General features: G+C 44.3%; 1 protein-coding gene across 1 annotated transcript in view; it reads left to right on the top strand.

Moving 5' to 3' along the window:
* The window catches only part of FNDC1 (fibronectin type III domain containing 1), a 72,098-nt gene extending 60,350 nt beyond the window's left edge, over positions 1-11,748 (top strand). The window contains exons 16-20 of the mRNA XM_054197139.1: positions 2,111-2,190; positions 4,280-4,309; positions 6,540-6,701; positions 7,793-7,915; positions 9,907-11,748. Of these exons, the coding sequence (XP_054053114.1) occupies positions 2,111-2,190; positions 4,280-4,309; positions 6,540-6,701; positions 7,793-7,915; positions 9,907-10,022 (511 nt within the window). The 3' untranslated portion in view covers positions 10,023-11,748. The remainder of the gene's footprint in view (positions 1-2,110; positions 2,191-4,279; positions 4,310-6,539; positions 6,702-7,792; positions 7,916-9,906) is intronic.
* The last annotated feature ends 15,883 nt before the right edge of the window (positions 11,749-27,631 follow it).

Here is a 27,631-nt window from a genome sequence, read left to right as displayed (position 1 = left end):
GAGCTGGTTTCTGCCATCAGCTGTGGGACGCAGCAGGGACAGGGGGCATGTCCCCCTTGCAGGGGTGGGAACGTGTCCCGCAGAGGGTCTGACCATGCGTGTGCTCCAGGTCTGGCACAGATACAAGGTAAAGCTTGTGCCATGGATGAAGCCCAGAACATTTCAGTTCCTGTAGCTTCCACACTGATCACCTAGCACGTACCCTGGAGGTAAACACCTTGCTACACAGTAAAATCCTGTGTTCAGATGACGGCCACCCTTCTGCTGAAGAAGTAGATATTATTTGCACGTCTTTTCAGTCTTTCCATTTTGATTTTGACATGAAGCAGTTCACTTTGCATGAAAGGAAACATTCTTTTTAATGGAAAAAGAGATTCAGTTGTGCCAAAAGGGCTGGTTCAACTGGTTCCCCTCTGGTTTCTCCGTGTGAAGAGTTTTGCATGTGCTTTGCTGGTGCTTAGGCCAGAGAGGTTCCTTTCAGGAGCAACCTCCAGGCCCTGCTCTGTAGCTAAGTCCTTGAGGAACAGATACATCTCATGGTACAGGAAAGTGCACACAATAAAAATTGAGTGGCAGACTAAAAATAGCAAAGTTCCTTCGACAGGATTGTGTTGAATTTGCCTGCAGCCTGGTAGGCTGTAAAATATGAGCATCTTTTGTGGCATTAAACCACGTTATACTCTTAGGTTGCAAGGGCTACTGTCATTTCTTGTGGACAGAAGAGAAGACACAAACCGTGCCAGGTGGCAATAGCTTCCAGGGGATGTCAGACCATGTTTGCCGTGAACCATGCTGTCTGGGCCCAGCGTGGGCTGTGCAAGCGGAGCAGCACTGGCAGGTTTCTGTGCAGGATTGGGAGAGCTTTGTCAGAGTTAGGTTGATGGTTGGACTAGATGATCTGAAAGGTCCCTTCCAACCTAGGCAATTCTATGATTCTGTGATCAAGAGCAGCCTGATGTTTTTAATGGGGCAGGCTCACTTTCACCAGGAGCATCAGGCCTTCCACTCAGGTGGGACATTGCTATGGGAGGTAATCCAGTGCTTGGTGGCACCCGTAAGTGCTCGCCTTGTTATGTGGGTCATGTGTGGTGCTTTTGGAGGTGTCTGCTTTTGGTCGAGAGGCTAAATCAAGATTCAAATGCTATGTGGATATTACAGAGGCGTGGTCATTTTTTTGTTAATTTCTTTACAAGAATGAAATTGAGCAAGCAGGCAGGAAAGGAAGACCTTAACCCAGGAACTTCAAAAATGCCGTGCTGGAACTTTTTACAGTAATCTTCCATTCTAATTGGTTTCTGCTGGACTGGATACAAAGAAAAAAAGGAAAGAAGAAAACATTAATCTGGGGAAAAAATGTCAGAATAGGCATCAAATAAAAATTACTGTATTTGGAAATGAAGTAAAAATGTGCTTACACATTCTTCTCTAAGAGTGATAATAATTTTGCTTCTATCAAGCAAAGAATGGAGTTCTAGTGGCGAGTCATGTGCTTCAAGTTAAGCATATGATTTAAATACTTTGGGGAATCAATAAGGCAACATGTGAAACTTTCTCATATTACTCAAGTATTGTGATCTTAATGCTGCTAGCGTTTTTACAGAAAGGTCAGAAGCTCAGCTTCTGATCTCTTATAAATCTGATCTAGTTTTAGTTTGCAGTTCACACCACTGCTTTTGCGGGAGTTGGGGTTAGACGAGATGATCTCCAAAGGTCCCTTCCAACCCCTACCATTCTGTGATTCTGTGAGTTAATCTGATTTAAAACTGTTCCTGAGATCAGAATTTAATTTCCTTGCAACTTTTCCTTTTAGTCTGTTGCTATTGGTTCTTTCATATAAAGTGGATGTAGTTGTGTGTATTTTTTGGAAAGGGTGGTGATAAAAATAAGTGATCCAAAAATATGCATGTAAGCAATTCCAAAAAGGAGAAATTTGTCTGTAACAGCCAGCTCATACCCTGGCTGAGTATCCAACTCCATTTAATGCAAAGGACACCTGAACTCGGTGGAATTCTACTGGTTTGATTCTCACCCTGTTTTAGTAGTATTTATAATAAAGCAATTGCAGTGGAATCAGTGTTTTAATCTTATTTTCCCTCTCTTTTTGTTTCAGGTATTATTTTAAAGTCCAAGCAAAGAATCCCTTTGGTTATGGACCTGTTAGCTCTTCAGTCTCATTTATCACAGAATCTGGTATGCTTTGCTTTTTATTTTCATCTCAAAACTGAAGTCCTAGTAACAGATGTCACAGGGCAATGACTGAAACCAGCATTGTAATAATGGTGATTATCCTGAACTTGCTGCTTTTGAGATATTTGATTTTAGGTTAATTGTTTGTTTTCAGTAAAGCTAGGAAAATAATATGCACTCCTAATGCATAGGAGTCATTATGAAAATCTAAGTGACATTAAAGTGAGCTTCAGGGGAACAGGAAGTTGAATTTAAAATACAAAAGACTACTAATGTTCAACAATACAGAAGCAATGGGAAGTTTAATGTCTTTGATAGATTGACCAAACATTTAGTAAATTAGCTTCCTAATTGTGAACAGCTGAACAGTTGGAAGTGGTTGTCTCTGGAAGAAATATAGGAAACAATTGTTCCATCAGACGGGCAAAGATCTCTGTTCTTTTTTTGACAAGGCATGCTGCTCTTTCACAGGGATAATAGTGTGTTCAAGAGCAACACCCCCTTCTAAAAATAGTACGTTAAATGAGCTATTTTTACCCATTTCTTCTTCCATTGAGCCAGAGGCCAATGACTCCACTAAGAAATAAAAGGCAAATTATTCAGTCTTTACTTGAGCAAAATGTCTGTTGTCTCTTGCAAATTTTGCCCTTTTGGGAAAACATGAGGTTTACGGAGTCTCTGCCTTTGCTCATTTGGCTTCAACCCATAGTGCTCACTTCAGAAGCTCCATTAAGAACCATTTCTTCACAGAAGAGAGACAAAGATGCAAGATCAGTAAATGGTCCTGCATAACATATTGAGTTTTTTTTTTAAAGGAGTAAGAAGCTCAAGTATAAATCCAAGCATAATGTTTAACATTGGACAAATACGCCATGCTGTATCTTGCAGGGAGTTTTGCCGATTAGCTGCCTGCCAGTATGTGAGCCTGGATGCCTAGTTTTCCTGTCCAAAGTCAGCTCCCTTGCGAGCTTTATTTAACAGGTTAAATCCACCAGATTTAAACTTTTATTTGCAGCACTGATCTTTCGTTTGTCATGTGGCCAAAGGTGGCTTTCCATCTGGCAGAAGTACAAAAGCAGTTGCTAAATCTAAAGCCAGATGGTATAGTTACAGTGATGGAGCAGGTCAGAAGAGACAGAAATGGTTTGTTCAGAATGCTCTTCGAGTCCAATTGGAAGATGTGAGCTGATGAGAATATTCAATAAAGAATGCCATCCTAGGAGCAAGTAGCTTGTTGAAAATGTTCGATCTTACCCCGGTAACCCACTGAAGAGAAGAGAAAAGCGTTGTTCCCTTTCATCAAACTGGAAAAACTCCCTGGAATTTTTCTTCCCCAATGGTATACAAGCACTGTGCTTTTTCTTCAGGTATTTTGTGCATACTATGGACTAATTAGGAGATGACAGAAACTGCAATGTAATGAATACAGAGAAGCTAATGCATTGGATCGTGTTGGTTTGTTATCCTTACTCCACACCTATTCCATCCTTCTTTTGTTAAAAAAGAGTATTCCACATGACCAGAAGCTCCTGAGGCAGTGGGCAGTGCACCCTGCACTGCCCAGGGGGCTTCTGCAAAAATTCTGTCACTATGACAAAAAGAATTAAAATGATAAATTTCACCTATTTATGAAAACCACTAAACAACTGTACTAAACGTGGTGGATGTCTGAGACCAAGATTTGCATACAAGGGGTAGGTTACATATCCCTTTGGAAGTTAGGCCTGCAGGTGTAACTTACACTATATATTCAGAAGCCTACAGGGAAACTCTCCTCCTGCTCTGAGGACCCCCTGAGAGGAGGAAATCTGTTTCAGAGTTGGCTTTGAACTTTGATACTATTCTCAATATTTTTTTTACAGTATTAAATATACAGCCTTGTGGCAAGTTTCCTCAACGGAGAAAAACAGCGGAATAACAAACACTCATTAGCTCTGCAAATCGAGGAGACATGTAAATCCCACGTTCATAATGTAGCTAAAAGTAGTTGCTTTGCAACTGACATTTTCTTGTTTGACACTGTATCTTTCATATTATAAAACAAGGTTTGGAACAAAATATTAATTTATTTGTATTTGTTTCATTCTTCTAGACAATCCCCTCCTCATTGTCAGACCACCTGGTAAGTCTTATTCCGCTATTTCTTTCATGACATGCATAAAACCTGTGTAAAACAGTTATAATATAGGTGTTAGAAGCACATTAACAGGCAATTTGAGTTACAGTTTTAAGTGAGAACAGGTTGTGCTAATTCAAAAAACATTTTCTGTCATAAGATCCCTTATTCTGGTCTTTGAAAAGAAACCTTGTAAAGATGTGTTAGATTGAGCACTTGATTTTGGCCCATCTTTTATCTGGTACAACAGCTTTAATTGCTTAGTAATAAGCACTAAACTGTATTGCTTCTGTATCTGTGTCCTTTAGTTCCCTGAGCATAGCTTGGACAGTGGGATCAGTTTGTTCTGTCTCTACTTGTTAGCCTCGTCTATAAGCCTAACGCCCTTACAAATAATAAAAAAATTCAAGGGTTTGTAGCTGACCTGAATGACAGGGATATGTCACGATGCTGTTGAGCCTGCTTTGCATTTCCCAGCCTACTGACTTTGCAATAAGCCGGTTTGGCCCCTAATCAGAAGAACTGATTTCCTGGTGCTGGGACCGACCTTGCTGCTGTGTCCGTTGGTAGGGTGCTCTGGGGAGAAAAGCAGGAAAAAAAGATCTCATGGTTATTACACTTTGTCAGCTTTCCTAAGCAGTTCAAATGGTTGGTTCTGGGGCTTTTTGACTGCATTGTTCATGAAAACAATGTCCAGTGTCTCCCTCCCTTCTATGTTTTATTATGCTTGTTAGTCTGCTTTTTCCATGTCCTCTCAGATGTCTCTGATGATGCACAGGATTCGGAGAGCACAAGCACGTGGTGTCTCTGGCAGTCAGTGTGGGAGGCCTCTGAGAGCAGTGGCCTTCCCCTGTCACTGGTCACCTTCAGGTTTTTTGCTGTCAGTTATTTTGTGGGTCTGTTCATGGAAAGGTGATTTTGGAAGGTGATGGCTTTTGCATTTGTAGTTTCTGCTCCGACTGGACAAAGATAAAATGTTTTTTGTGTAGCTGCAGTGGTAGAGGTAAGATAGACCAAAAAGAGGTGTCAGAGCTCTGGGTGAAATGAAAGAAATGGAGAAATGAAAGAAATGAAGAGCTTCTGAACATCTAGCGCAACCCTTGCAGGACATTCTAAGTTTATCCTTCAGGATTTTCAGAGGTGGGCAAAGGTGGTGGACAAAAGCAGACCATTCACAGCAATAAAACTGCATTCAAGAAATAGAGAGTTTATTGCTTTATTCTAAAGCCAAAATCCTGCATTCCTTTCACTGTGTGACTAATTGTGTAAAGTCGGTCCAGTTACCTTTGTGTCCATACTGGTGGAGTTTTGAGGATTGCTGATCAGCGATTGCTTCTCACGTGCAAGCGTTTGCAGGATTTGGTCCGTGTGCCTACTGAGAGGGAGGAAGAATGACTAACAGAAAAAAATTTCAATCATCTCATTTGTAAACCTCCTCAAAATAGCACAGTAAAAATGGTGCTCTGTGCTGTAGCTTGGGAGAAAAATATCAGTTACCACACTGGAAGCTTTTTGTGTAATTATATGTACATTACTACAGCAGCAATTTCAAAAGAAATTATATTGTCTTGGTTAGTATAAAGCAAACATTTAGGCAAGCCAAAAGGGATATTTAGTCTTTTGTGATACAGACTTCTCTGCAGCAGCGCTCTGGACAGAGTTCCCCAGGAAAGGTCTCGCTTGTCTGTTGTTGGAACCTCGTCTATTTTGATGTAATGTGGGAAAACAAAACCGAAAAGTATGTTTCTGATTTGACCTTTTTAACCAAATAGCAAGAATAGACTTGAATTCGCATCACAGGCTGTTACTCACCGCAGAATTTTTAACATCTGTTTTTTATAGCAAAAGGTGTAAGTCTCGTACTTGGTGTTAAAATGCAAGTGACTGTATTTGGGCAGTGCCACTGTCAGACTTAGGATCAGGCTCCCTTTAAAAAAGAAAGAGAGTATCACTAGGTAGAGAAGATGTCTTACTGAAAACAGTGAGGCTATTTGTTAACTTAAAACTGTGGTTCAGTACATGAAATCATATTTTTTTATCATTTTAACAGTTATTGCTGTCTACTGCCTAGAAGGGATTTAATCAAGTCCCTTGCATTTTATTTATTTATTTTTAAATTTTTATTATTTTATTTTATTTATTTATTTGTAAAACATACTATCGGATGTAAACCTCAGCAAAACTCAGACTGAAATGCTAATGTCTGTCCTTAATGTTGAATTTTATCTTCTCCAAGGTGGTGAACCTATCTGGATCCCCTTCACTTTTAAGTACGACCCCACCTATTCAGACTGCAGTGGCAAGCAGTACGTGAAACGGACTTGGTACCGCAAGTTTGTAGGAGTAGTTCTTTGCAACTCCTTAAGGTACAAGATTTACCTCAGCGATGACCTGAAAGGTAGGCACTGAGATGAATTTCCCGATATATGATTACTTGTCATCTCCATCTTCTCGCTTTCTTCACCTTGTCTGTGAAGGAATTGTGTGATGGCTATCTTGGGAGTCCTTCTCTTGAGAAGGTCCCATGTAACAGCTGAGCTGCCCTGCTTTTGCGTTACACTCATGCCCTGGCATTAGCTTTCCAGCAGAACTCTTTAGAGTTCAGAACTCTTTAGAGTTCTCTCTTCCCCTCTCCGGAAGAAGTTTCCCTTGAAAAGCCTGTGTGTTTTTGCATCCTGAGAAAGCAATGTGCTTTGTACTGTGAGAACAAAGTTCTGCTCCCTGCACCTCTCCCTGGGAAGTCCCACGCTTGCCCCATGGGCAGGTGAGCCCCAGCTGCACATGGTCAGACACACACCCCGGAGAGCCCCAGGGCAGGTGGAAGTGGGGAACGGTGGAGGAAAGACTGGTATTACAGTGACGGGGTGGGCAGTGCTCCCAGGGGTTAACAGTAGCTCTTACGCGGGTGTATTTGATGAGACTTAATGAAGAAAGCTTTCCATATTGTTGGTCTGAGGTACTGGGATTATCTCAATGGCTTTTCAGATTGTGCTGATGTATTATTTTTATTGCAATGCATTTGTATAGTTTAAAGGCAGTGTTTAATATCCAATAAGAAACAATCAGGGCAGCAGGACCCACCTCATCTGCTAGAGGGAGAGCTCCACAGTTTTCAGTTTTCATTTGAGACTGCACTCAAGCTGGTGGTATTGACAAATGGAGTCCTTTTTACTTTCTCATGACATATTGAAATGACTGGCTCGGTTGAAATTCCTTCCACCTGTTACCTGTGGTGCAGTGTCCATGAACTTGCAAAATGGGGAATATTCCTTACCGAGCTATAACCCATTTCTCTTTTCCATAGTATCTCCTTCTGTACTGTGAAGGTAGCGTTCTCCCTCTTTTCAGCCACTGTTTTTTCATTAGAAATACTGTGTTTGTCACTGTAGTACTTCTCCTGCTTTCTCCCATGTCTAGTTTCCTGGTGGTAAATAGCATCCCAAACAAAAATAATTCTGAGTCAAATAATCTGTCTGTATCACCCTTCAGACACCTTCTACAGCATTGGGGATAGCTGGGGAAGGGGAGAGGACCACTGCCAGTTTGTGGATTCGCACCTGGACGGAAGAACGGGACCTCAGTCGTACATTGAAGCCCTGCCCACCATCCGAGGTATGGCAACGCGGGAGCGGGTGCTGGCCAGGTGCTTCTCATCGCGTCCATAGGTTTCAGGGGTAGGGAGCAGGGCATGGAGTGGGGTTCTTTGTCCATGACTGTTGGCAGCTCTCTGAGGAGGCCTGCTGATGCAGTAGGTGATGAGACGGTCTTGTACTCAAGCCCAGCTGAACAGGTTATGAAAGTCCCAGAAGAACTTGTGGGTTTTGAGAGAGAGAGAGAGAAAGAAAGAGAGGGGCATATGATGCAGATAATTTACAGAAACAAAATGCAAAAACAGAAAGAAAAAATTGTATAGGTCTATGAAACCTTTCTCCCAATTGTACGACATACCTCATTCAACAGAGGTGCAAACTCTTCCACAAAGGACCAGATGCAATCTTTGCAAATATGGCTTTTGCAAATGGTTTCTTACCAGTTCATTCAATACAAAGCACATAGGAGTACGTCTAGTGTGTTCTAGAAGTACTGTGCCCAGTTCTGGGCTCCCCGGATCAAGAGGGACAGGGAACTGCTGGAGAGGGTACAGCAAAGGGCTACCAAGATGATTAGGGGACTGGAACACCTCTCTTATGAAGAAAGGCTGAGGGATTTGGGTCTTTTTAGTTTGGAAAAAGACGACTGAGGGGGGATCTTATCAACACTTATAAATACTTAAAGGGTGGGTGTCAGGAGGATGGGGCCAGGCTCTTTTCAGTGGTGCCCGGGGACAGGACAAGAGGTAATGGGCACAAACTTGAGCATAGGAAGTTCCACCTGAACATGAGGAGGAACTTCTTTCCTGTGAGGGTGGCAGAGCACTGGAACAGGCTGCCCAGAGAGGTGGTGGAGTCTCCAACTCTGGAGACATTCAAACCCCGCCTGGACGCGTTCCTGTGCAACGTGCTGTAGGTGACCCTGCTCTGGCAGGGGGCTCGGACTAGATGATCTCCAGAGGTCCCTTCCAACCCCTGCCATTCTGTGACTTAAGGTGGGACTGCAGGATGTTTATTCTGGCGTGGTAGATATCTCCCTCTGAGGGAAAATTCTCACCTTGAAGGAGTTCCTCTGAGTTAACCGCTCAGCTCACATAGCCAAGAGGACTTTCTCTCGCTTTTGTGGCTTTCTCCACAAAACGAACCCAATCATGAAAGTCAGCCAATCATTTCAATAAGTCAGTTGATTTAAATTATTCAGTTGGCTTTAATGGTTTCCATGTTAAGTTGTTTGTTGATATTCTTTTCATGGTGATGTTACCAGGAAGAAACTGAAATAGCCACCGATGTATATCACTGGGAAGTACTGCATTTCTCAGTTCAAAAGAGGGATGATTAATCCAGATGTGTATTACTAGGTCTAGGAGACAGAGATAGAGAGCACACAGAAATTATATTATTGGCACAAGACATGAGTGTTTCAGATGTTCCAGTGCACGAGCTATGCGGAGAAGAATGCTGCACCTCTCCTAATGCTTTAAGCAGTCACATTCTTTCTGCAGATGAAGAAAAGGCTATCGGAAGGGAGAGAAAGGGCTTAACTCCACATTTACTGCATGAAATGATACCTTTTTATTTTGCGAAAAGCTGATGTTTGTTGATAGTCTCTTGAGCCTTGTGAGATAATAGGATTTGATGGTATTTTTTGCCCCAGAGTCCTTCATGTATTTAAACTGACTTGCAAACTTCATAAACACAGCTGAAATATAGCCACCTTTTGGAGTGAAATGCAGAAGCGCTTTGGCAGACTACAGCATTACACAATAGTTCAAGAGATTTTGGACAGTAAAACGAATCAAAACTACAAGAAATGTAAAGGACCAGAGTGAAATCATTCAACAAAGATCTAAAGCAAATACCAGGGCTAGCAAATATCCTTTTGACAAAACTCCCTACCAGACAGCTTCTAAGTGTTCATTTGGGCTGTGGGATTGACTCCTGCTGCGTCTGTTACTTTTGTTAAATTATTATGTCTCTGTTTTGAAATGCAAATGGCCGTTTTTCCCCCATCAGGGTATTACCGCCAGTACCGCCAGGAGCCTGTATCGTTTGGACGCATTGGATACACAACACCCTACTACTACGTGGGCTGGTATGAGTGTGGCGTGCCTATCCCAGGGAAATGGTAGCAGTCTGCTTCCCTGTCTCAGGCAGGGCAGGCTGACCATGCTTTTCAAAAGATTTCCACCAGCGGACTGTAAGCAACTGATTCAGAAAAGAAAAAAAAAAAAAAAAGAGAAATGAGGCAAACCAGTGAAGACCAGCTGCTCAAGAAACCCCCATGAAGCCAAACATGGTCCCCACTTTACCAGCCTAAATCTGTGGTGCTGCTTGATTTCTGCTTGGAAGTAGGGATGGGATATAAATTTCGTGTCCTACCTTCTTCCTCTGGGTCTTTAAGGCACGGAGAGGTGGTTGCAATGTATGTGACCTGTGAAAACTAGAACTGTATTAGCCATGAAAATTTGGAAGTTTCTTATATCTTGCGGGAACGACCTAAGCATGCTGTGCTTGCTTAATGGGATGCTAAACTGTCCTTTGCTGCCCAATGGGGCTCTCCTATGCAATCATGCCATGTAACCGGCTGCCCACCAAAGGCAATATGTGCTTCTGAAGACTTGCCCTGTGGGTTTGCCCACTGCTGGACTAATCACTACGTCACAGTGTAAATTCACTTTGAGGTATCTATATCCGTATCTATATAAATACAGTACTGTACATCTGCAGAAGTACTGCTTAGAGTACTAAGTTTTCTCTGAGTTTTTCTTGTTCACTAGATAAATATGTTTGGAATTTTTATGTAAAAGGTGCTGTTAATTCTTTGAGATATGGCTATGCACAATATATTAACCAAGGAAAGAGCTGTATTCTTCTTGTGAGTACTGTTGATCTAACATTTGAAATATGGATCAAAGACCTGTGTCCCACTTCCTTGGCAGCCTTTGGACTGGACGTTCAATGGGAATCTACCCCTCTATCCATGTTAGAGTGGCACTGTATAGTCCAGCAAAACACATATTCAGCAGTTTATCAGCATCAGTTAAGCTTTCTATCCTTTACCATTTAAAAGGTTTAGTGCAACTTTTCTTCAATCCGTTCTCATCTTATTTTGTATGTTATTTATTCCGTGTCAGTATCTTTCACTTCACTGTGCAGATGCATGGGATGAGTAACTTGCAAATTAGAAACTGCTTTTAACTTATTTGCTCTCCAAATAGAAGCCCAAGCCACCAATACAAGAGTCAACTAGCAGGAAACCCATTTGACTTTGATCCGTCCTGGGGATAAATTGGGATACAGTTCATTTAAAATACTACCAAAATTTCTTCCATCCAGACCAGAAAGCAAAAGCCGACATGAATGAAAGGTATAATGATGATTTTTTTAGCAGGCATTTGGAAGCTTGCAATAATGTAGGACTTCTTTAGCAGTCCTTCTGGGAAATCTAGCATTAATGGTTTACTCAGTAACTTTCAAGGTCTTACCATTTCATGGTAACGGCTCAACAACCTTTGCTCGTGTTAGTAAGACTTTACCATTCTCACAGCCTGGGAGAGTGGCAGCATACCTGGGGGATGGATTCGGTCTCTGGTCCATCTCTCACTCTCATTCCAGCTTAAGTGTAGTGTAGAACTAATACCTTATCAGTCGCTTATGGTAGTTATTGTAAATTGTACGGGGACAAAAAAGGAACTAAAGAAATTAAAAGAGCATTTTATTTTTCATGGTGATTTGGGTTTTAACATTTTAATTGTTCTCACATACTTTTGCTTCAGTACAGTGCCAACTATATGGTCTTGAAGTATAACTTTTTTCCCTAATAAACCTATGATACATGGTTCCATTTCTATTTCATCCTTTCTGGTCATCTGTGTCAAGTAATCTGACAAAGTGACAAATTGTTAGCTTTCAAAAAGTCTTCCTTGGGAGAGGAGTGGGTGTCAACTTTTTCTATGAGGTGTGTGTTGTTCCCTTTCGAAGGTGGTTAGTAGTTAGTGTGAGGTTGCCAAGGGCAAATCATGCCTAACCAGCCTGATCATATTCTTTGTTGAGATGACTGGCCCTGTGCACAAGGGGAGAAAAGTTGATGTCATTTACTTTGGCTTTCATCAGGTCCTTGGCATGGTCTCCCACTGTGTGCTTGTAGCCAGACTGGTGGGATATGGCTTGGATAGTTGGACTTTAAGGTGGACATAAAACCAGCTGCGCCCTGAGGCTCAAAGGGTTGTGATCAAAAATAGCGCAACATCCAAATGACAGCTGGTTGCAACTGCAACCTCCAAGAGCCAGTACTTGGGCCAAGACTGTCTAGTGACCTGGATGATGGGATGGAGTGCATGGATGGAGTGCACCATCAGCAAGATTGCGGATGATACTAAACTGGAACTGGGCAGTGGTTGATGTGCTGGAGGGCAGAGCTGCTCATCAGAGGGACTTTTACAGGCTGGAGAAATGAGCTGTCAGGAACCTCGTGCAGTTCAGCAAAGGGAAGTGAGAAGTCCCACACATGGGATGGAATAGCCCCTTGAAGCTATACAGGCTGGGGTGACTGTCCAGAGAGCAGCTTTGCAGGAGTGGACTTGGGAGTCCTTGTGGACAAAAGATCGAATGTGAGAACTCCAGAGATCCATTCCAATCTAAATTATTCAGTGACTTTTTATGATCCTAGAGGAGGCATCCAATAATAGAATGTATTTTTTTTCTTTTGTTGAATCAAAGTCATGCCTTGGTCCAGAGCCCAGTCTTCAGCACGTGTGAGTGGGACTTCTGCCACTGACTCTTAAGAGCAGGGCCCGGTTTCACCAGTCATGTTTTGGTCTACTGCTTAAAGATGGATGTTCCCTCCCCACAGCCAATGCATTTTGCATTTTCACCTTCAGAGACCACGGGGTTTTGATTTGTTCATCTGCAGAGATGTCATTCCTTCATTCCCTGCTGGAAATACCCTTGGGGTGGGACGTCCCATTCAGGGATGTCATCATGGGTGAAGAGCTGAGGCTATTGTTTTTTCTGCAGCCTCAGCTGGAGAGGAACTGGGGACAGGGGTGGAGGGCACTGTGCTCTGTTCCCCTCCAGTGTAAATCTTCTCTGAGACTAAATCAGCCAGGGCAGGGTCAGCAGTAAGACACAACAGGGAAACACATGAAGTGCAATGGTATGCAGTCTGTTCCCTTCACTTTGAGGTCTGGGTAAGTCCTCTGTGCTGTATGAGGTGATCTGATTGACACATTTGCAACCTTTGCCCCATGTGCAGAGTAACACATTGTCATGATAGTAGGTAGTTTCTTGAAGAGATGATACTATTTTTGCTCTTTGGTTATTTAAGAGGTGGTGGGATTAAAGAGGCAGCTAAAGCCATGTGGGTCAGAAAAGCCACTTCCCATCCAGATCCTCTCTCCAAGGCCCTGGCAGTGTCCTGACCCATGGGTTGCTCTGCCCTTTCCTTTCCCCCTTCCCTGCTGTTCCCGTGACACACTGGTCCTGCTGTGGCACCATAGGAGAAGCAGCATGCCAGCTTGGAGGTAAACCCTGTCTCCATTGAAATGGCTGTACAGCTTTGTGACTGCGCTGTGTGACAGGGGATGTCATGTGGATCCGGATGGTGCTAAGGGAAAAGGGACAGGTCTTTCCCTCCATCAGCTCTCCTCCCATGCCCCCCCTTGCTGGCAAAGCCACATCTGCATCTGGTCTCCAAGCCTTTGGCGCCAGCTTGGAGAACGCCATGTCCCTTCAGAGGCTCTGAGGGGTGTTGCACCAACCCTGCCTTCTTGTCAGAGCGATCCTTGAGGGAACAGGATGGAGGAGAGGGAGGATCCCCACAGAGAGAAAATACGCACAGCTTGTGCCTACATCGCCTCTGGTCCAAGTCTCTCTGGGGCAGAGGGACGCCAGGGCCCTGCCTGGTGGGGAATTGTACAGGGCTGGAAAAGAAAGGGAGAAAAACACAACAGGGGAAGGGGTGGGGAGGAAAAGACAGGCGAAGAGGTTGCTCAAAGCATTGTCTGGCCCTGGTCAGTTCCAGATGCTAATCTCTGATCACTGTACCATATTTTTGTGAGAATTGGGATTTCTGCCTCAAAGGCGTCGGGAACAATTGCCAGCATGTGAGAAATGCCAAGGGCTCTCGGGGGCAGCCAAAGCCCAGCATGTGGACCCGGGATGCGAACAGAAGAGCTCTTTGGTAATGAAGGAAGCATTGGGCGTCACTTGGAAAGATAATTGAAGGCCTTCGCAGGAGGTAAACCAACCCACTAAACAATGTGAAACGCTCCTTGTGGTTCCTCCCTACAAGAAACTGTAGAGTTTTCTGTCTCCAAAACCCATGTCCTTTTTCCTAGCCAGGCAGCTAGATGTTATTCATGTGAAGAGCTGTCTTCCTCCATCAGAAGAGAATGAGGTAAATGCAGAAAGGAATGAGGTCAATGCTGCAGCAGCCCAGCTCTGCTTTCCAAGGCGAGACTGGCATCCATGGATGTATAAAAAAATCCCACCCCTGGAGAGCTGCCAGTCTGCCTGAGGGCTGGTAACATTTGAAAACAAAGCCATGCCTTATACTGCTGCTGCCTCTTTCTCATCGTGCTTCTGTGTCCCATAAAGCAGGAAGAACTCCCACAGGACTTGTGCCACATCACTGTGCCAGCTGCAACACAAAAGTCGGTGAAAAGTACGGCCCTGCTGGGAATGAGCACTTGGAGCAGAATGACGCCAGAATCGTAGCTGAGTGTGAGAACTGTGGTGTCAATATTGGGATGTCAAGTGTCAAAGGCTATGGCAACAGCCTGGGGACGAGGTCCTTGGGTGCAAACACCATCACAAAATAAAAAGTATTTTTCTTTTGTTTAAATGGGAGTTTCTGTATCTCAGTTTGTGTCAGTTCACTTCTGTTCTGTCGCTGTACACCACTGGCAAGAGTCTGGCTCCATCTTCTTTACTCCCTGCATCAGGGATAAGGTCCCACTGAGTCTTCCCTTCCCCAGGCTGAAAATTCCCAGTTCTCTTAGACTTTCCTTTGTGGTCCTTTGTTGGACTCTCTCCATTATCTCTCTTGTACTGGAGAGCCTGGAACTGAACACAGAGTACTCCAGGTGTGGCCTCACCAGTGCTGAATAAAGGGGAAGGATCACCTTTTTGGAAATTGAAAAGGAAAATTGAAGGATCACCTTTTCTTCATTGAAAAAAAAAAAAAGTGCTTTTTTTTTTTCTTTTTTCTAAATGGAAGTTACAAGCTGGCTCCCAGAGGAAAGCATGACCATTTGCGAGGCTGTGAGGACAAGAGAGGGGAGGACTGTAGTTTCTTAGACTCCCGTGAAGAATTTCTGATCTTGGTTTCTTGCTGTGAGTAGTTCCAGCACATCCTTTCCAAGTGTGACTTGTGTGCAAGCTCACAGCTACGTCTGGGGATCAGGTCAAATGTGAGTGCTGGAGATACCCTCATGCGTATGCAAAAAGCCTCTAGATGGCAGGAGATGCCGTTTGGCCAAGCCTTGCAGCAGGCCATTACAGCAGGGGATGAGTGGCAGGAGTGCAGATGGCATGTACATTCAGCATTGCACACACATAGTGAGAAAATTGTTTTAATGAGAGCACTATTTTGATTCAGGAGAAGCAAAGTCCATTCCCAGGTCTTAGAGAAAAATCTCTAAGAAAGAGCCCATCCCTCACAAGGCAAAACTTGCAGTCTGTTAAGTCTAAAGCTTTGGAAGGTTATAAGTAGAAACAGACAAAGCGCAAATACACAATGTGCTCCTGCTGTGCTTTCTCAGGAGATACTTTCCTAAAATTGCAGGCATTGTGATTTTCTCTGGAGTACTGTGGGCAGCAAGAACCAGTTTATCTTGCAGTAGGAGTAAAAGCATTACGGGCTATTTCCAGGAGGCTTTCAGGCTCTTCTTGCATGTACTTGCGATCGTGTTTCTGCCCACCTAATTGCTTTCTGCACTTCATCCTTCTGGGAGTCTTTTTGCTGTGAACTGCAGGTCCTCTTCATCCATTAAAAATATGGGCTGTGTTTATTTAAGACTGCTAATAAAATCCCCATAAGCTTTCGCTGATTCTCCATCGTTAACCTTCATTTTTTTCTTCATTGACCTTCTCCCTTCTGTAATTGGAGATTCTTTCTTGGAGCTGAGTGATGCACTGACTGTGTCATGAAAGTATGGTCTAAGTTATGTCCAAAAATGCTTCACAATGGAGGACTCAGGTTAGTGTTCCCTCCTGACACCCACGAGCATGATCCGTCTTGTCCCACTCAATGTCTTCTAGCAGATATTTAACCTGCCTTGCCCACATATTTTTCTCTTGCATAAACAGAGCCACAACTCTGTGTGTCCCCCAAAACCAACCAGTAGCAGCATTTCCCCCTTCCCTATGGTCAGTAGCACATAAGGGAATGAAGTGGAGGCAGTAACAGACAGGAGAGGACCTGAGATCAATTCATCTCCACTCCTCCAGGTCACCCAGCGTCTCTGTCTTCAGGTAGGCCCCTGCCCCACCTGGCCCAGGCTGCAAAACTTCTGTATGAACCTTTTTATGCTGCCCATGGGAGTACTGGCATCATGTCTCCTGCTTGGGCAAGCTCATGGGCTGGACTCAAGCACTACTGAGTCACCTCCTTCACCCAGGCTACATGTGTCATCACACTGAGTGGTGAGGATCATTTTGGAGGGAAGGGGCTGCTCCAGATGGCTCCTCACAGGGTCCTGGCTGCCCTGCTTTTTGATTGGGACAGCCTTGAGAAAGGCGGAGACCATCTGCAGAGCTGCATCCTTCATCCCACCAGGCCTCCTTGGGCAGATGCTGGGAGTCCCATCCCCCAGGAAAGGGCAGGGTGAGAGCCAAAACCGGTATGACATGGTCACCCGCACAGGCAGAGCTGCCTGAAAGGACCAGCATACCGATGAGAGAGGTCCAGAGGCTGCAAAGAGCAGATACACTCCGTGTTTTTGTGTTCTCTATCCAAACAGCAGAGTATATAAATACAAGTCAGCTGAGGTTGTGTTTGGTTTATGCTGCTAATCAGGAGTGAACAAACAAGAGAAAATGGTTCCAAGCTGTGAATATGTTACCATTTCCTCTCCCCGAATGTGAGAAAAAACAAGACCTACAAAATTAGTACTATTGTCAACACCAGCTTTAGGCAGCGGGAACTTAAACAAAGCAGAGAAATAACTAATCAGAATGAGGACTCGTCCATTAATTTCAAGGAGCGCTATGGGTTATTATTGTTTTTATTATCTTTGCAGTTCATGTTTTTGTACTTTCCTGCTCTGAATGTTTACCTTTCAAAACTGCACACTGATAAGCTTGTCTGCCGTACTGCATCAGCCTGGGCTCCCCCCCAGAGTGTCCACGGTCATGCTGCAGCCCACCAGCTCTCCTGCCAGGTGCTCTACTAGTCCTCTCTCTGCAAAAGCTCAAAACTGGTCTTTCCAACAAACATGACATGACTTTCAAGGTGATGGGGAATCTTCCTCTGGTGGGAAAGCTGGTGATTTCTAGCTTTCCTGCTTGCTTTTTGCACAGAAATGGTCCAGGTTAGGTCGGAGATTCTTATAACTGACCAGCCATTTCCCAGTTGCCTTTAGGGCTGCTGCAGCTCTCATTTTACATTTAGAGATTATAGTATTTTTCTGGATTTTCAACTCTCCTGCTATAAATATGCTTTAAGAATTTTTGTTCCAAACAGAAATCTGCTTAGGTTTTTTCCTTTTGAAATTTTCTTTTGAAAAATTATTCTGGAATCACTTGTGCTGAGAAATCTGCTTGGACTGGTTTTCTTCAAAAGTCCAAAGGTTCAGAAACAAGAAAAAACATGTTCCTCAGAGTAACTGAAATGCCATTTACTCATACAGTTATTGAATACTTGAGTATATCTGGAGTATATTATAATATTGTATACATCAATTGATATATTATATTGCATCACATTTGATTAACCTGTACTGAAAACAGGATTGCTTCAAAGAACCATCGTATAAGATATAGAGACAAAAAGGTTTGTAAGGATGGTTTCAATTGCATCTGAGGAGAAGCACGTATGGCACTGAAGTATATAGCGGATGTACAACACATGGTACTATATAGCAAATTCTTAGTGAGTCTTAGTGATACACGAATATTTTTAAGAAGTGGATTATGTATGTTTTAGAAGAGTTATAACACTTATGCATTTTGCCCAAGACTGAGTTTGTGTCACTGGACAGAGTGAGGGCATGGGGTTGCTGTCATGCTGAAGACCCACCACCACGCACTTCTGGAGACTTTGCAAGGTTACTGGACCTGCTTTAGAGTCCCAGCAGCAGGAGGAAAAAAATATCCTCCTTAGACATGGAAAAATACCCTAAGTGCCAACAATGGGGGAGTGACTTAGTGCATGTGAAACCCGTGTGCAAGGTGCCAGAACTTGGAAAATTCTGAAAACATTTGGAAATCTTTCACTGGTCCAGCTGCTGCGGCGCTCTCAAGAGGTTGCACGATGTCCCTTGCTACTGCCAGTGAGCCCAAGCAGCTTGGGGTCAGTTCAGCTGAGTGATCAAAACGTGATGCACTTCTTGTGGTCCTTCAGACTTCTGAGATTCCCAGGCCTCGGCGTCCTTTGCAAAAAGGGAGAGCTGAACCATGGGCTGCCAGTGCAAGCGTGTTTCCTTCAGGGACCATTGCTCTGTCACCAGCAAAAGCAAGCTGCTGAGGACAGGCGTCTAGTTTCTCCATACTGAGGCGTGTTCCTATCATCCTGGTGCCCAGTTGCAGTTTTCTATTCTTGTCATCCGAATTCTCATTTGTACAAACATTCTGTGCACCTGAGGGGTTGCAGCTCCAAAGAAGAGCTTATGAAAAGCAGTTTCTTGAAATAATCATGTAATGTATCGGTAGGGATGTAAAAATATTGTAATGTGGGTTAATCTCTGCAGCATATAGAATATTGGGATTTTTATAGCTGTTGTGTAAAACAAGCAAGGTGATTGATTGCCAAATTTGCCTCTCTCCATTCAAGGCTTTATTTGCTGGCTCCGTTTTGTGGAGGGGAGTGTGCTTCTCCACAGTGTGCGTTCGTTTTTCTATAGCTATCAGCTGCTGTCAGCCACATCAAACACAACACATTTGTTTTCCAAACAGATAAAAAGGCAAGAATCAGTATGATAGCGAGTTGTTCTCTGGGTTTTTGCTGGCTTTGCCATGTCTCCCTCGTTCATCCCTTTATGATGATAATATATGTCTTTGGCATGCAACTAAACCTGAGGTTTTACATTCAACACCTGGCATTTCATTCAATAGCAGTACACCAAACGAAGGCTGCTTTCGTTCTTTTGGATCTCACCCTGCCAAGGAAAAACAGGAAAGGAGATTGCAAGAGTGTCAACCCACCTCTGAGGGTTTTCCTGTGTCAGAGAATCCCCTTGTCTTAATGTTGCTTTATGCAATTACAGAAGTATTAAAGGGACCTTCTGGAATCCCCACTGACTTCTCATGCTTCACAGGGCTGGACTCCGATATCTTGGAGATCCCTCAGCATGGGTCAAAATCTGGCTGTGGACTTGTCCAAGTTTCATTGCTCCTGGGAGGCTTGTGGATTGCTTAGGAAGCTCAGTTATAGGGAAGGCACCTCAGTATAGGGCCTTGTTTTCAATCTTGTGTCTTTCCTACCACCTTTTGTTTCTGTTGTTCCCGCTGAACCTGACAAACTTTGTGAAAAGCCACTTTGGTACAGGATCCACACTTTTCACACACATGGGTCTGTAGTCCTTTTCCAGGGACTCAACTATGATCTAGAACTGCAGGTTCTTCTGTGATTTGGATACCCAGGGTGTGGGCTAGCCAGCTGCTAACAGCTGCAAGGAAACTGGAGCTGGAGGCTTCAGACCACCTGATTAACCCCCACCTCCTTCCCTAGATTGCAGTAGAAACCTTTTCAGTTCTTGAAAATGCAAAATCTACCTTCTGAATGCTGAGGTTTCCTATAAAAAATGGCGTTAATTAGCAGTAGTTGGTTGCCTCAGTACTGGGTTGGGGACAAGTTATGTTTTCACATCGGTTGTCAGCCTCAGGAGAAGAACATTTAGTTGTCTTGAATTTGAATTGGTATATAAAATTGAACAACTGTATACAGATGCAATAAACTAAATGCTTGTGTTTGGGCTCATGTTGCCATTTCTGCCAGGAGGGCAGAGTAGCTGTGAAAATATGTCAGCAGAGATGCATCAGCAGAGACGGCTCTGCTGTGCTTCACCTATGAGGTTTATTACTTTTAGGGTTGGAAGTGGCTATAGAAAACTCAGTATTTTAGAAAGCATGAACAGTGCTGTGTAAGGTCGTTTGCCGTTTCCCCCGTTCCTGATTGATTCTAGGAGTCTGTTCTAGTCGCACAGCAAATGGAGCTTTCTTTACGTGCATATTATCGCCGTGTTTCCCTATTTTATGAGAAATGTTTATTTGGCTACCCTTATGTTGCTTTGTGTTTTATGATGTTGAACTGGGAAGTGGTTCTCCTCCAAGATCTGAGGAGATCTAATAGGAAATAATACACGCCAAAACATGCAGACGTGGTTTGACAGAGACAGTCAAACCCCAGATGAATTGAAATTCTTCCACTTAGGTAGGAAATGGGGATCTTAATATCTGGAATAACCACAGAGAAGCCAGCAGAGCAGTGCCAGGTTTACACTTGGCTCCCTAGCTGCACGGATGCTCCAGTTGTTGGCTGTGTCGACACGGACAGCTTAACCCGCTCTTGAACTCCACAAAGCGTCTCAAGGAACGGTGCATCCACATCTGAACATGTCTTTCTTGCTTAGACTTGTCTTCCAGAGCTTTCAGCTTTTTATATAGAGCTTAAATAGGCCACATCCAGACACATGCGTTTGCTTATCCAGTTTGTCCCTGTGAAACTAGCAGGAGCTAGCCAGCTGTAGGGGGGCTGGAAGCCAGCTGTAGAAGAGACATTGCTGTTCAGAAAAGAGTCAGTCAATTAGTCACGTGCTTTTTGCAGTGTCGTATGATGAATGCTTCATATGAACTAGCTACAGGGGGAACTCCATATAATAAGCGTTGGCACGGTTACCAACATTTGATATTTCGCTCTTGCAAATGGCCTTTAAAACAAACTGCGCTGTACTTCCAGAGTTTCTGAGCAAACAGACTCAGACAGGAAGTAATTATAATCTAGAGTTGCATGAGAAGGAAATGGAGAGCAGAAGCAATTTCTCATCCTCCAGAAAATAAAAGGGGCAAGAAATTAATTAAGGCTAACATGGGTATTCAAAGAGACCTTTTGCAGGTCTGCCATCAGCAGAGAAGAAGGGATGTGAGTTTGGACAGTGCTGAGGTTATATCACAGGGAGATGTGGTTGTTACCTGAGACCATGGGGCTTTGTTTTACTGTAACCTCTCTGTCCTCCTGGCACAAGGTAAAAGAGCTGCCAAGTGCCAAAACCTTCACTGGAACTTTGCTTTCAGGAACCAGAGTGTTTCTAAGTTGGTAGCATAGATGGTAGTAAGAGAGATAAAGGCAGATAGGTATGGTAAGAAATGTTCCCATATGAGAAATGGCTGAAAGTAAAGAGATTTGAGTGTCCCTCGATGGCCGAGAAAATTGAGACAGGCCCACAGCAGACTGCAGCTGTCCCAGGAGAGACCTGGAGATGAGAAGGACCCAGTAGAGCCCAAGGACAGGATGCTTAAAAATCCCTTCCCCTTCTCTTGAGGTTGGTGTGAAAGAAGAGTAGCAGAAAACTTGGCATTCAGCGTGTGGGAAGCCAACTTGTATGTAAGTAGGAGGAAGAAGAGTTAATTGCTGAGTGGGAGGGAGGCAGAACTTCACACTGGGAGGTTTTACTTATTTTATGGGGCTTGCTCTGGGCTGTAGAGCTTTTATGAGTCTCTGAGGAAACATCTGAGCTGGCTAAAAGTTCTGCTGAGCTGGAAAAAGGACAAAAGTACAGTGAGCTGAGATAAGAAAAAATACTTAACCCAATTTATATTTACCCTTTTTGTAATCCACAGATTATTGATATGCCAGTATTTACTCTTTCCCCCCCAGCCCCCACTAATAAAGCACTGAAATGTCAGAACAATTTTTTTCTAAAGAAGAACACTACGAAAGTCCCTGGAAATCTTAAACTGGAAAAAAGTGTTACATTCCTAAGCCCTGCCATTTCCAGGATGCTGGGGACAGGGACAGAAATCCCTCAAGAATTGAAAAGTCATCAGCTCAGTTTGGTGTTTCAGCCGTGTCACCATTTGTCCTGTGCTGAGAAGGTATTCCAAAATACACAGCTCCTGCTAGCGCCACTGCCAGAGCACTGCTCCCTCACCCATGCTTTCAGGAGTCTTCTCAAACATAAGAAAGGGCCAAGAGTGGAAAGCCTGAAGACCTAACAGAGCCAGAACATTTCTGAGGCGGGTACCCACATTTTGCATCCAGACCATGAGTGCCCAGGATGAGTTTATGTCTGATCTGTCCTGCCAGTGCAACACGGGCTGGTACCGGGCAGCTCTAACCCCATGCTTTTCAAGCCCAATCACTTGTGACTGAGACATCCTACTCGAGGTCCAGATCTCCCCTGCCTCACGGAGGCCGCAGGTAAGTTTTCTGAAGTAAGCAGTTTCTACAACTGTAGCTCATTTTCCACTTTATAAATACCATGCAGAAACTAGAATGCCATTGAAATGTAGACCCGCATTAAATATCCCATTTGACACTTTGAGGTGCTATAACATGCCCTTCAGAGCCTTACGGAGTGCAGCGACAACCAGCAGAGCCCCAACACCCCCATCTCTATTACGTCTCACTATGAATCCAAAGACATGACCCAAGTTCGTTATCTTCTGACAGGGAAATGCTGCACTATCCAAAAACTTTTGAAGTGTGACATTTCCTTCAGAGCAGGGATGAGGAACATTTTCCTTGCTGAGAGATGAATAGGCCTAAGAATTTGGCAGACCAGGTCCCTTAACAATATCCAGTAATGTAATGACATGAGCATGGAGGGAAATCAGATGGTTGGGGACCATAAGAATGACATCACAGGTCGTAGCTGTTGCCTGGCCGACCTGGTCATGCATGCCCTTCTTCACAAAGTAGATCAGAAGACTCTGCTGTTGTTGTTCCCCTAGTGATCACTATTATCCCTGCTTCCCAGCATCATGTGCACCACGCAAATTTTTCTGATACATAATCATATTAAATTAATAGAGGAAAAAAAAACCTTTTGTGAACAGAAGGCAACATTGTATTTACTCTGTAACTATTTGCTGGCCCAAAGCTTGTATAACTCTTCACTCAGGTCTGTGTCAGCAGACAATGTTCCTATGGGGAGGGAAGGCATAGAATCATAGAATCATTTAAGTTGGAAGAATCATTTAAGTTGGAAAAGACCCTTGGGATCATCGAGTCCAACCATCAACTCCACTCTACAAAGTTCTCCCTTACACCATATCCCTTAACACCACATCTAAACGAGTCTTAAACGCATCCAGGGATGGTGACTCCACCACCTCCCTGGGCAGCCTATTCCAGTGTCTGACCACTCTTTCTGTGAAGAATTTTTTCCTAATGTCCAGCCTAAACCTACCCTGTTGCAGCTTGAACCCATTCCCTCTTGTTCTATCGCTAATTACCTGTGAGAAGAGACCAGCACCAACCTCTCTACAGTGAGATGTAGCGCATGTATCATGCAAGCGCCATATGAGAAATATCTGCAAAAGAGGCAACAAGAACACTGATGTATGTGATGTATGCATGTGCCATATGTCAACTATGGGTACATACAGATGCAAATGGCTCATGGTAGTGTCCCTTCCCCTTCCATGGAAGCTTAAGTGAAGTTGCACACACATGCAATTGGTGTAGACACAGAGCAGGACAGTGTTTGCTAATTTACCCAGCTCATTAAAGGAAAAGTGAAAGCAGCTGGCTTTTCATAATCATTAATTAATTATCTAGTCTAATTCAGAATGACACCTCCCCCTCCCCCGAAAACAGTAATTACAAAAGCAGTGCTAATAAAGTTTTTGCTGCTGTACCTGAGATGGGCATTGCCTCGGGGTACAGGCACTGCACAGAGGTGGAGTGAAGGACTCCACCTGTGTCCAAGCCTTTAGCAATATGCCTGTCTGTCAGACCATCGGTCTGTTAGTCCATTGACAGAATACACTCTGTCCTCAGCCTGCTTTAGACTGCACAGCAGCTCTGGGCAACCTGTTCAGCTCTCAGGCTGTCCTCAGGGTGAAAAAGCTTCTCCTTATATCCAAACTGAACCTCTTTTATTTCAGCTTACTCCCATTGTCTCTCATCCTCCCACTGTGCACCACTGTGAAGAACCTGGCTCCATCCTTGATGGAGGATGCCCTCCCTGTAGGTACCAAGGGCTGCTGTCAGGTTTCACCAATACTGTCTCTTCTCCAGGCTGAGCAGGCCCAGCTCCCTCAGCCTCTCCTCATGAGGCAAGTGCTTCGGCCCTGACCATACTGGTGGCCCTCAGCTGAAAATTCTCCAGTTTATTGATGTCCTCCTTGTATTGGGGCACCCAAAAATGGACATAGTATTCTGGATGTGGTCTATGCAACAGGTTGCCCAGAGAGGTGGTGGAGGCGTCATCCCTGGAGACATTCAAGGCCAGGCTTGACGAGGCTCTGAGCAACCTGATCTAGTTAAAGATGTCCCTGCTCACTGCAGGGGGGTTGAACTAGATGACCTTTAAAGGTCCCTTCCAACCCAACACATTCTATGATTCTATGATTCTATTGAGTGCTGAGTAGAAGGAGCGGTCACTTCCATCGATCTGCTGGCTGTGCTCATACTCATGCAGCCCAGGGAGCTGCTGGCCTTCTCTGTTGCCTTTGGACAGAAAGGGCAGAGACAACAGTACAGACTTTGCTCACACTTAAATTAGTCACTAATTTTATCCCCGTGGACCTGAGAGCAGAATTTGGACTAGACTAAATAGCTTTCGGCCTCAGTACTTGAGCTTTGTCTCCCATCATGAGCTGAGGAGGAGAGCAACAGAGGGATGTAGAAACCAATTTAAAAAAGATCTCAAATACATTGAACCACAAAACCCAATGAATTTTTAAACTGCTACCTACTAAAACTTCAAGGGATGAAAGCAGGGGAAACTGCTATTTATCTAATCCACACAGCTAAATCCAATTCCCAGCCACACACTAAGACCTTGCTGGGCCGGCTCCTCCTCCTACCTAGCACCAGACCAAAGTACACAGTGCTCTCAGCCTGAATCTTTAACTGCTCATCCATTTTCCTACACCCATATAACTAACACACGAAACACCAGCCGTGAGTTTGCTGGGGCTTAAGGGACCTGTACCACCCCTCTAGGTTTCCTCGAAAGTGCTTCTCGTGCTCCCTTGAGAGTGGGTGATGTACAGAGTCCCTGGTCATACTAGAGCTGTATCCACTATTGCAAAATGTGAAATTGATATGGAAATTCAGAGATGTGGTGAAATGTTGGCTCTACAAAGTCAGTGAGAACCGAAGGAAAATGTGTGTATTCCTTCGTCAAGCTGAGCTGCCTGTTTAGATCTATGATTCCTTCTTTACATGCTTTGCAATTACGGTCATGGTACTGCCTGTGAAACATCTGCACCAGCTGGAGGTCAGCTGCCCACAGCATCCTGGAAGCCTGGCAGGACAGACGCCTCCAGCCATCAGGACACTGCCAGTGGCATTACTGTGATCAGGGGCCTGGAGTGGTGACATGTTGCATTTCAGAAAACAAGAACGTTCAAGTTACAAATCCACTGAAGTGTTGACTGGCATGGACCTGGAAAGGCTAGCCATTTCTGGTAATGCATCATATTCTTTCCATCTGCATCAAGCTTTTATTGCCATTGCAGCAAAGTTCGGCTAATTTACTTTCCAGCATTTTTTCTTCTCCATGGTGCTCTTCTGCTCTTTGGCAGTCTGACTAACAGTACAAGTACTACAATTCTTTCCACTGTCTTACTCCTTGTATTTACAGCCAAGTGTTGCTGATCCAGAAGGTTTACATAAGTATAATAAGCATCCAAATCTCTGTACTGGACCCCAAACCATCAGGGATTTTGCTGATCATTGCTAAAAAGATCCTTTTTGGGGACCCCGTTTTGCAAACCAAACACTTACGTGCATAAGCAACTTCCATAGATTTATTGACTCATGGGCATTTGCAGATCATGAAATTTTTGTTTCACATTGAAGAAATTTCCCACTTAAGCCCAGGAGTTATGTCTTCATGGATCCAGGAAAACATTTTGGGTCATTCAAGATGAATATTTTGAACTCTTTTGAGGGATGAGGATCCATTCCTGGACAAGGAGGCAACAAGCACCCAGGAGATACTGACTTAATTTAGAAGAAAGGTTGAAAAGAGAGAGGCCTTTAGCTAGCCCTTAGCCTTAGACCGTGCTGTTTCACTATTGCAACTCACACAGAATCACCAAGTGACACTGTACTTCTCACCCCAAAGATAGTCATATCAATTAAGCATTTTTTTACATATCAAATTTAGAGTTCTCTTCATTTCCATTCCTGAGTTGGAGCATTTTGCTCTCACAAGGTTTCCTCTGAGGTCCCAAACGCTGGGCACAAGAAACAGAATACCTGTGGTACACTTCTGCCACCTTGATTTCAGCAGACACAGGGCAAGCAGAACACCAAGCACTCCAAGAATTGCCTGCAAAGAGGGCAAATTTGCCCTTAAGACCTGACAGTGCTGCATCTGGGCAGCACTGTGCTCTCGCAGAACAGCTCAGGGGTGCAGTATGCTAACTGCATCTGTCACCCTTGGAGGGCTAGAGGTGGGTCAGCGGTCACCGAGAGAAGGGGGTTTCGGTGCTTTCCCTCTCTGCTGCCTGCTCCTCCAAGCAGGAATAATCATGTAAATGGCAATTAAAATGAGCCTGAACTAGTGACTCTCTTCAAGTGCAGTCCAGAGATTAAGTGCTTTATGTTTTTTCAGGCTGGCTGAGCTGCAAGCAGCCTGGCAGCTGTTACTCACATCCCAACAGGTAGCTGTCAGCACCTGAGAGCAAGCTGTGCTGGTGCATTTTAGCCCATCTTGTTAGCATCAGTTAGGGAGAAGTGACTGGTAAGGAGCTTTCTCCCTCTCCCTTTCTTAATAATGCCAACTTAGTGTTTAAACTCCTCATTAACCACTTCCTACACACTCATTTCTGTACCCCCAGGTGCTCTGGATAGGTTGGATCAGCATGGTTTGCTGTGGCTTGTGGGAAAAATAGTTGGAGCTGCCTGTAGTTAATGTTTTCATAGCAGCCTTGCAGGCTCATTTCCCATCTGGTGCCACACTGGCACTTCCCAACGGCATTGCTGTAGCTAGGAGCACCGTGGTTCAGCCTGCTCTGATGGGGCCAAAGAGGGGAGATACCCTGCTGGATTACAGCTACCTGGGGCTGTGCTGACACCAGCACTTGGTTGGAGCAGGAGTGCACTTTAAAGGTGAGTATCTGCCTTCTCCATGCACAGCCCACAAGGATTTGTACTGCAAACTGGCCTCGGGGAGCTCAAGCTGGGCTCCTGCCAGGTGAAACCAGCATGAGAGTGGTCCCTGGGAGCACTCGTAGTGTGGGCCACTTCCTCATGGGCACTCAGTCCAGGCTGGAGCTGGGCTGAAGAAAACCCCAAGGTGACGAGTAGTGTGAGGTGAGTCCTCAGCACTGATTCACTCTGCAGATCTGCGCCAACTCTGCTGCACTGCTTGTCAGCACAGACAAAGCCACAGCCTCC

The sequence above is a fragment of the Rissa tridactyla genome, chromosome 3, assembly GCF_028500815.1.
Source record: "Rissa tridactyla isolate bRisTri1 chromosome 3, bRisTri1.patW.cur.20221130, whole genome shotgun sequence".
NCBI lineage: Eukaryota > Metazoa > Chordata > Aves > Charadriiformes > Laridae > Rissa > Rissa tridactyla.
The sequence above is the reverse complement of the archived record's forward strand: the minus strand, read 5'-3'. Positions and strand labels throughout refer to the sequence as shown.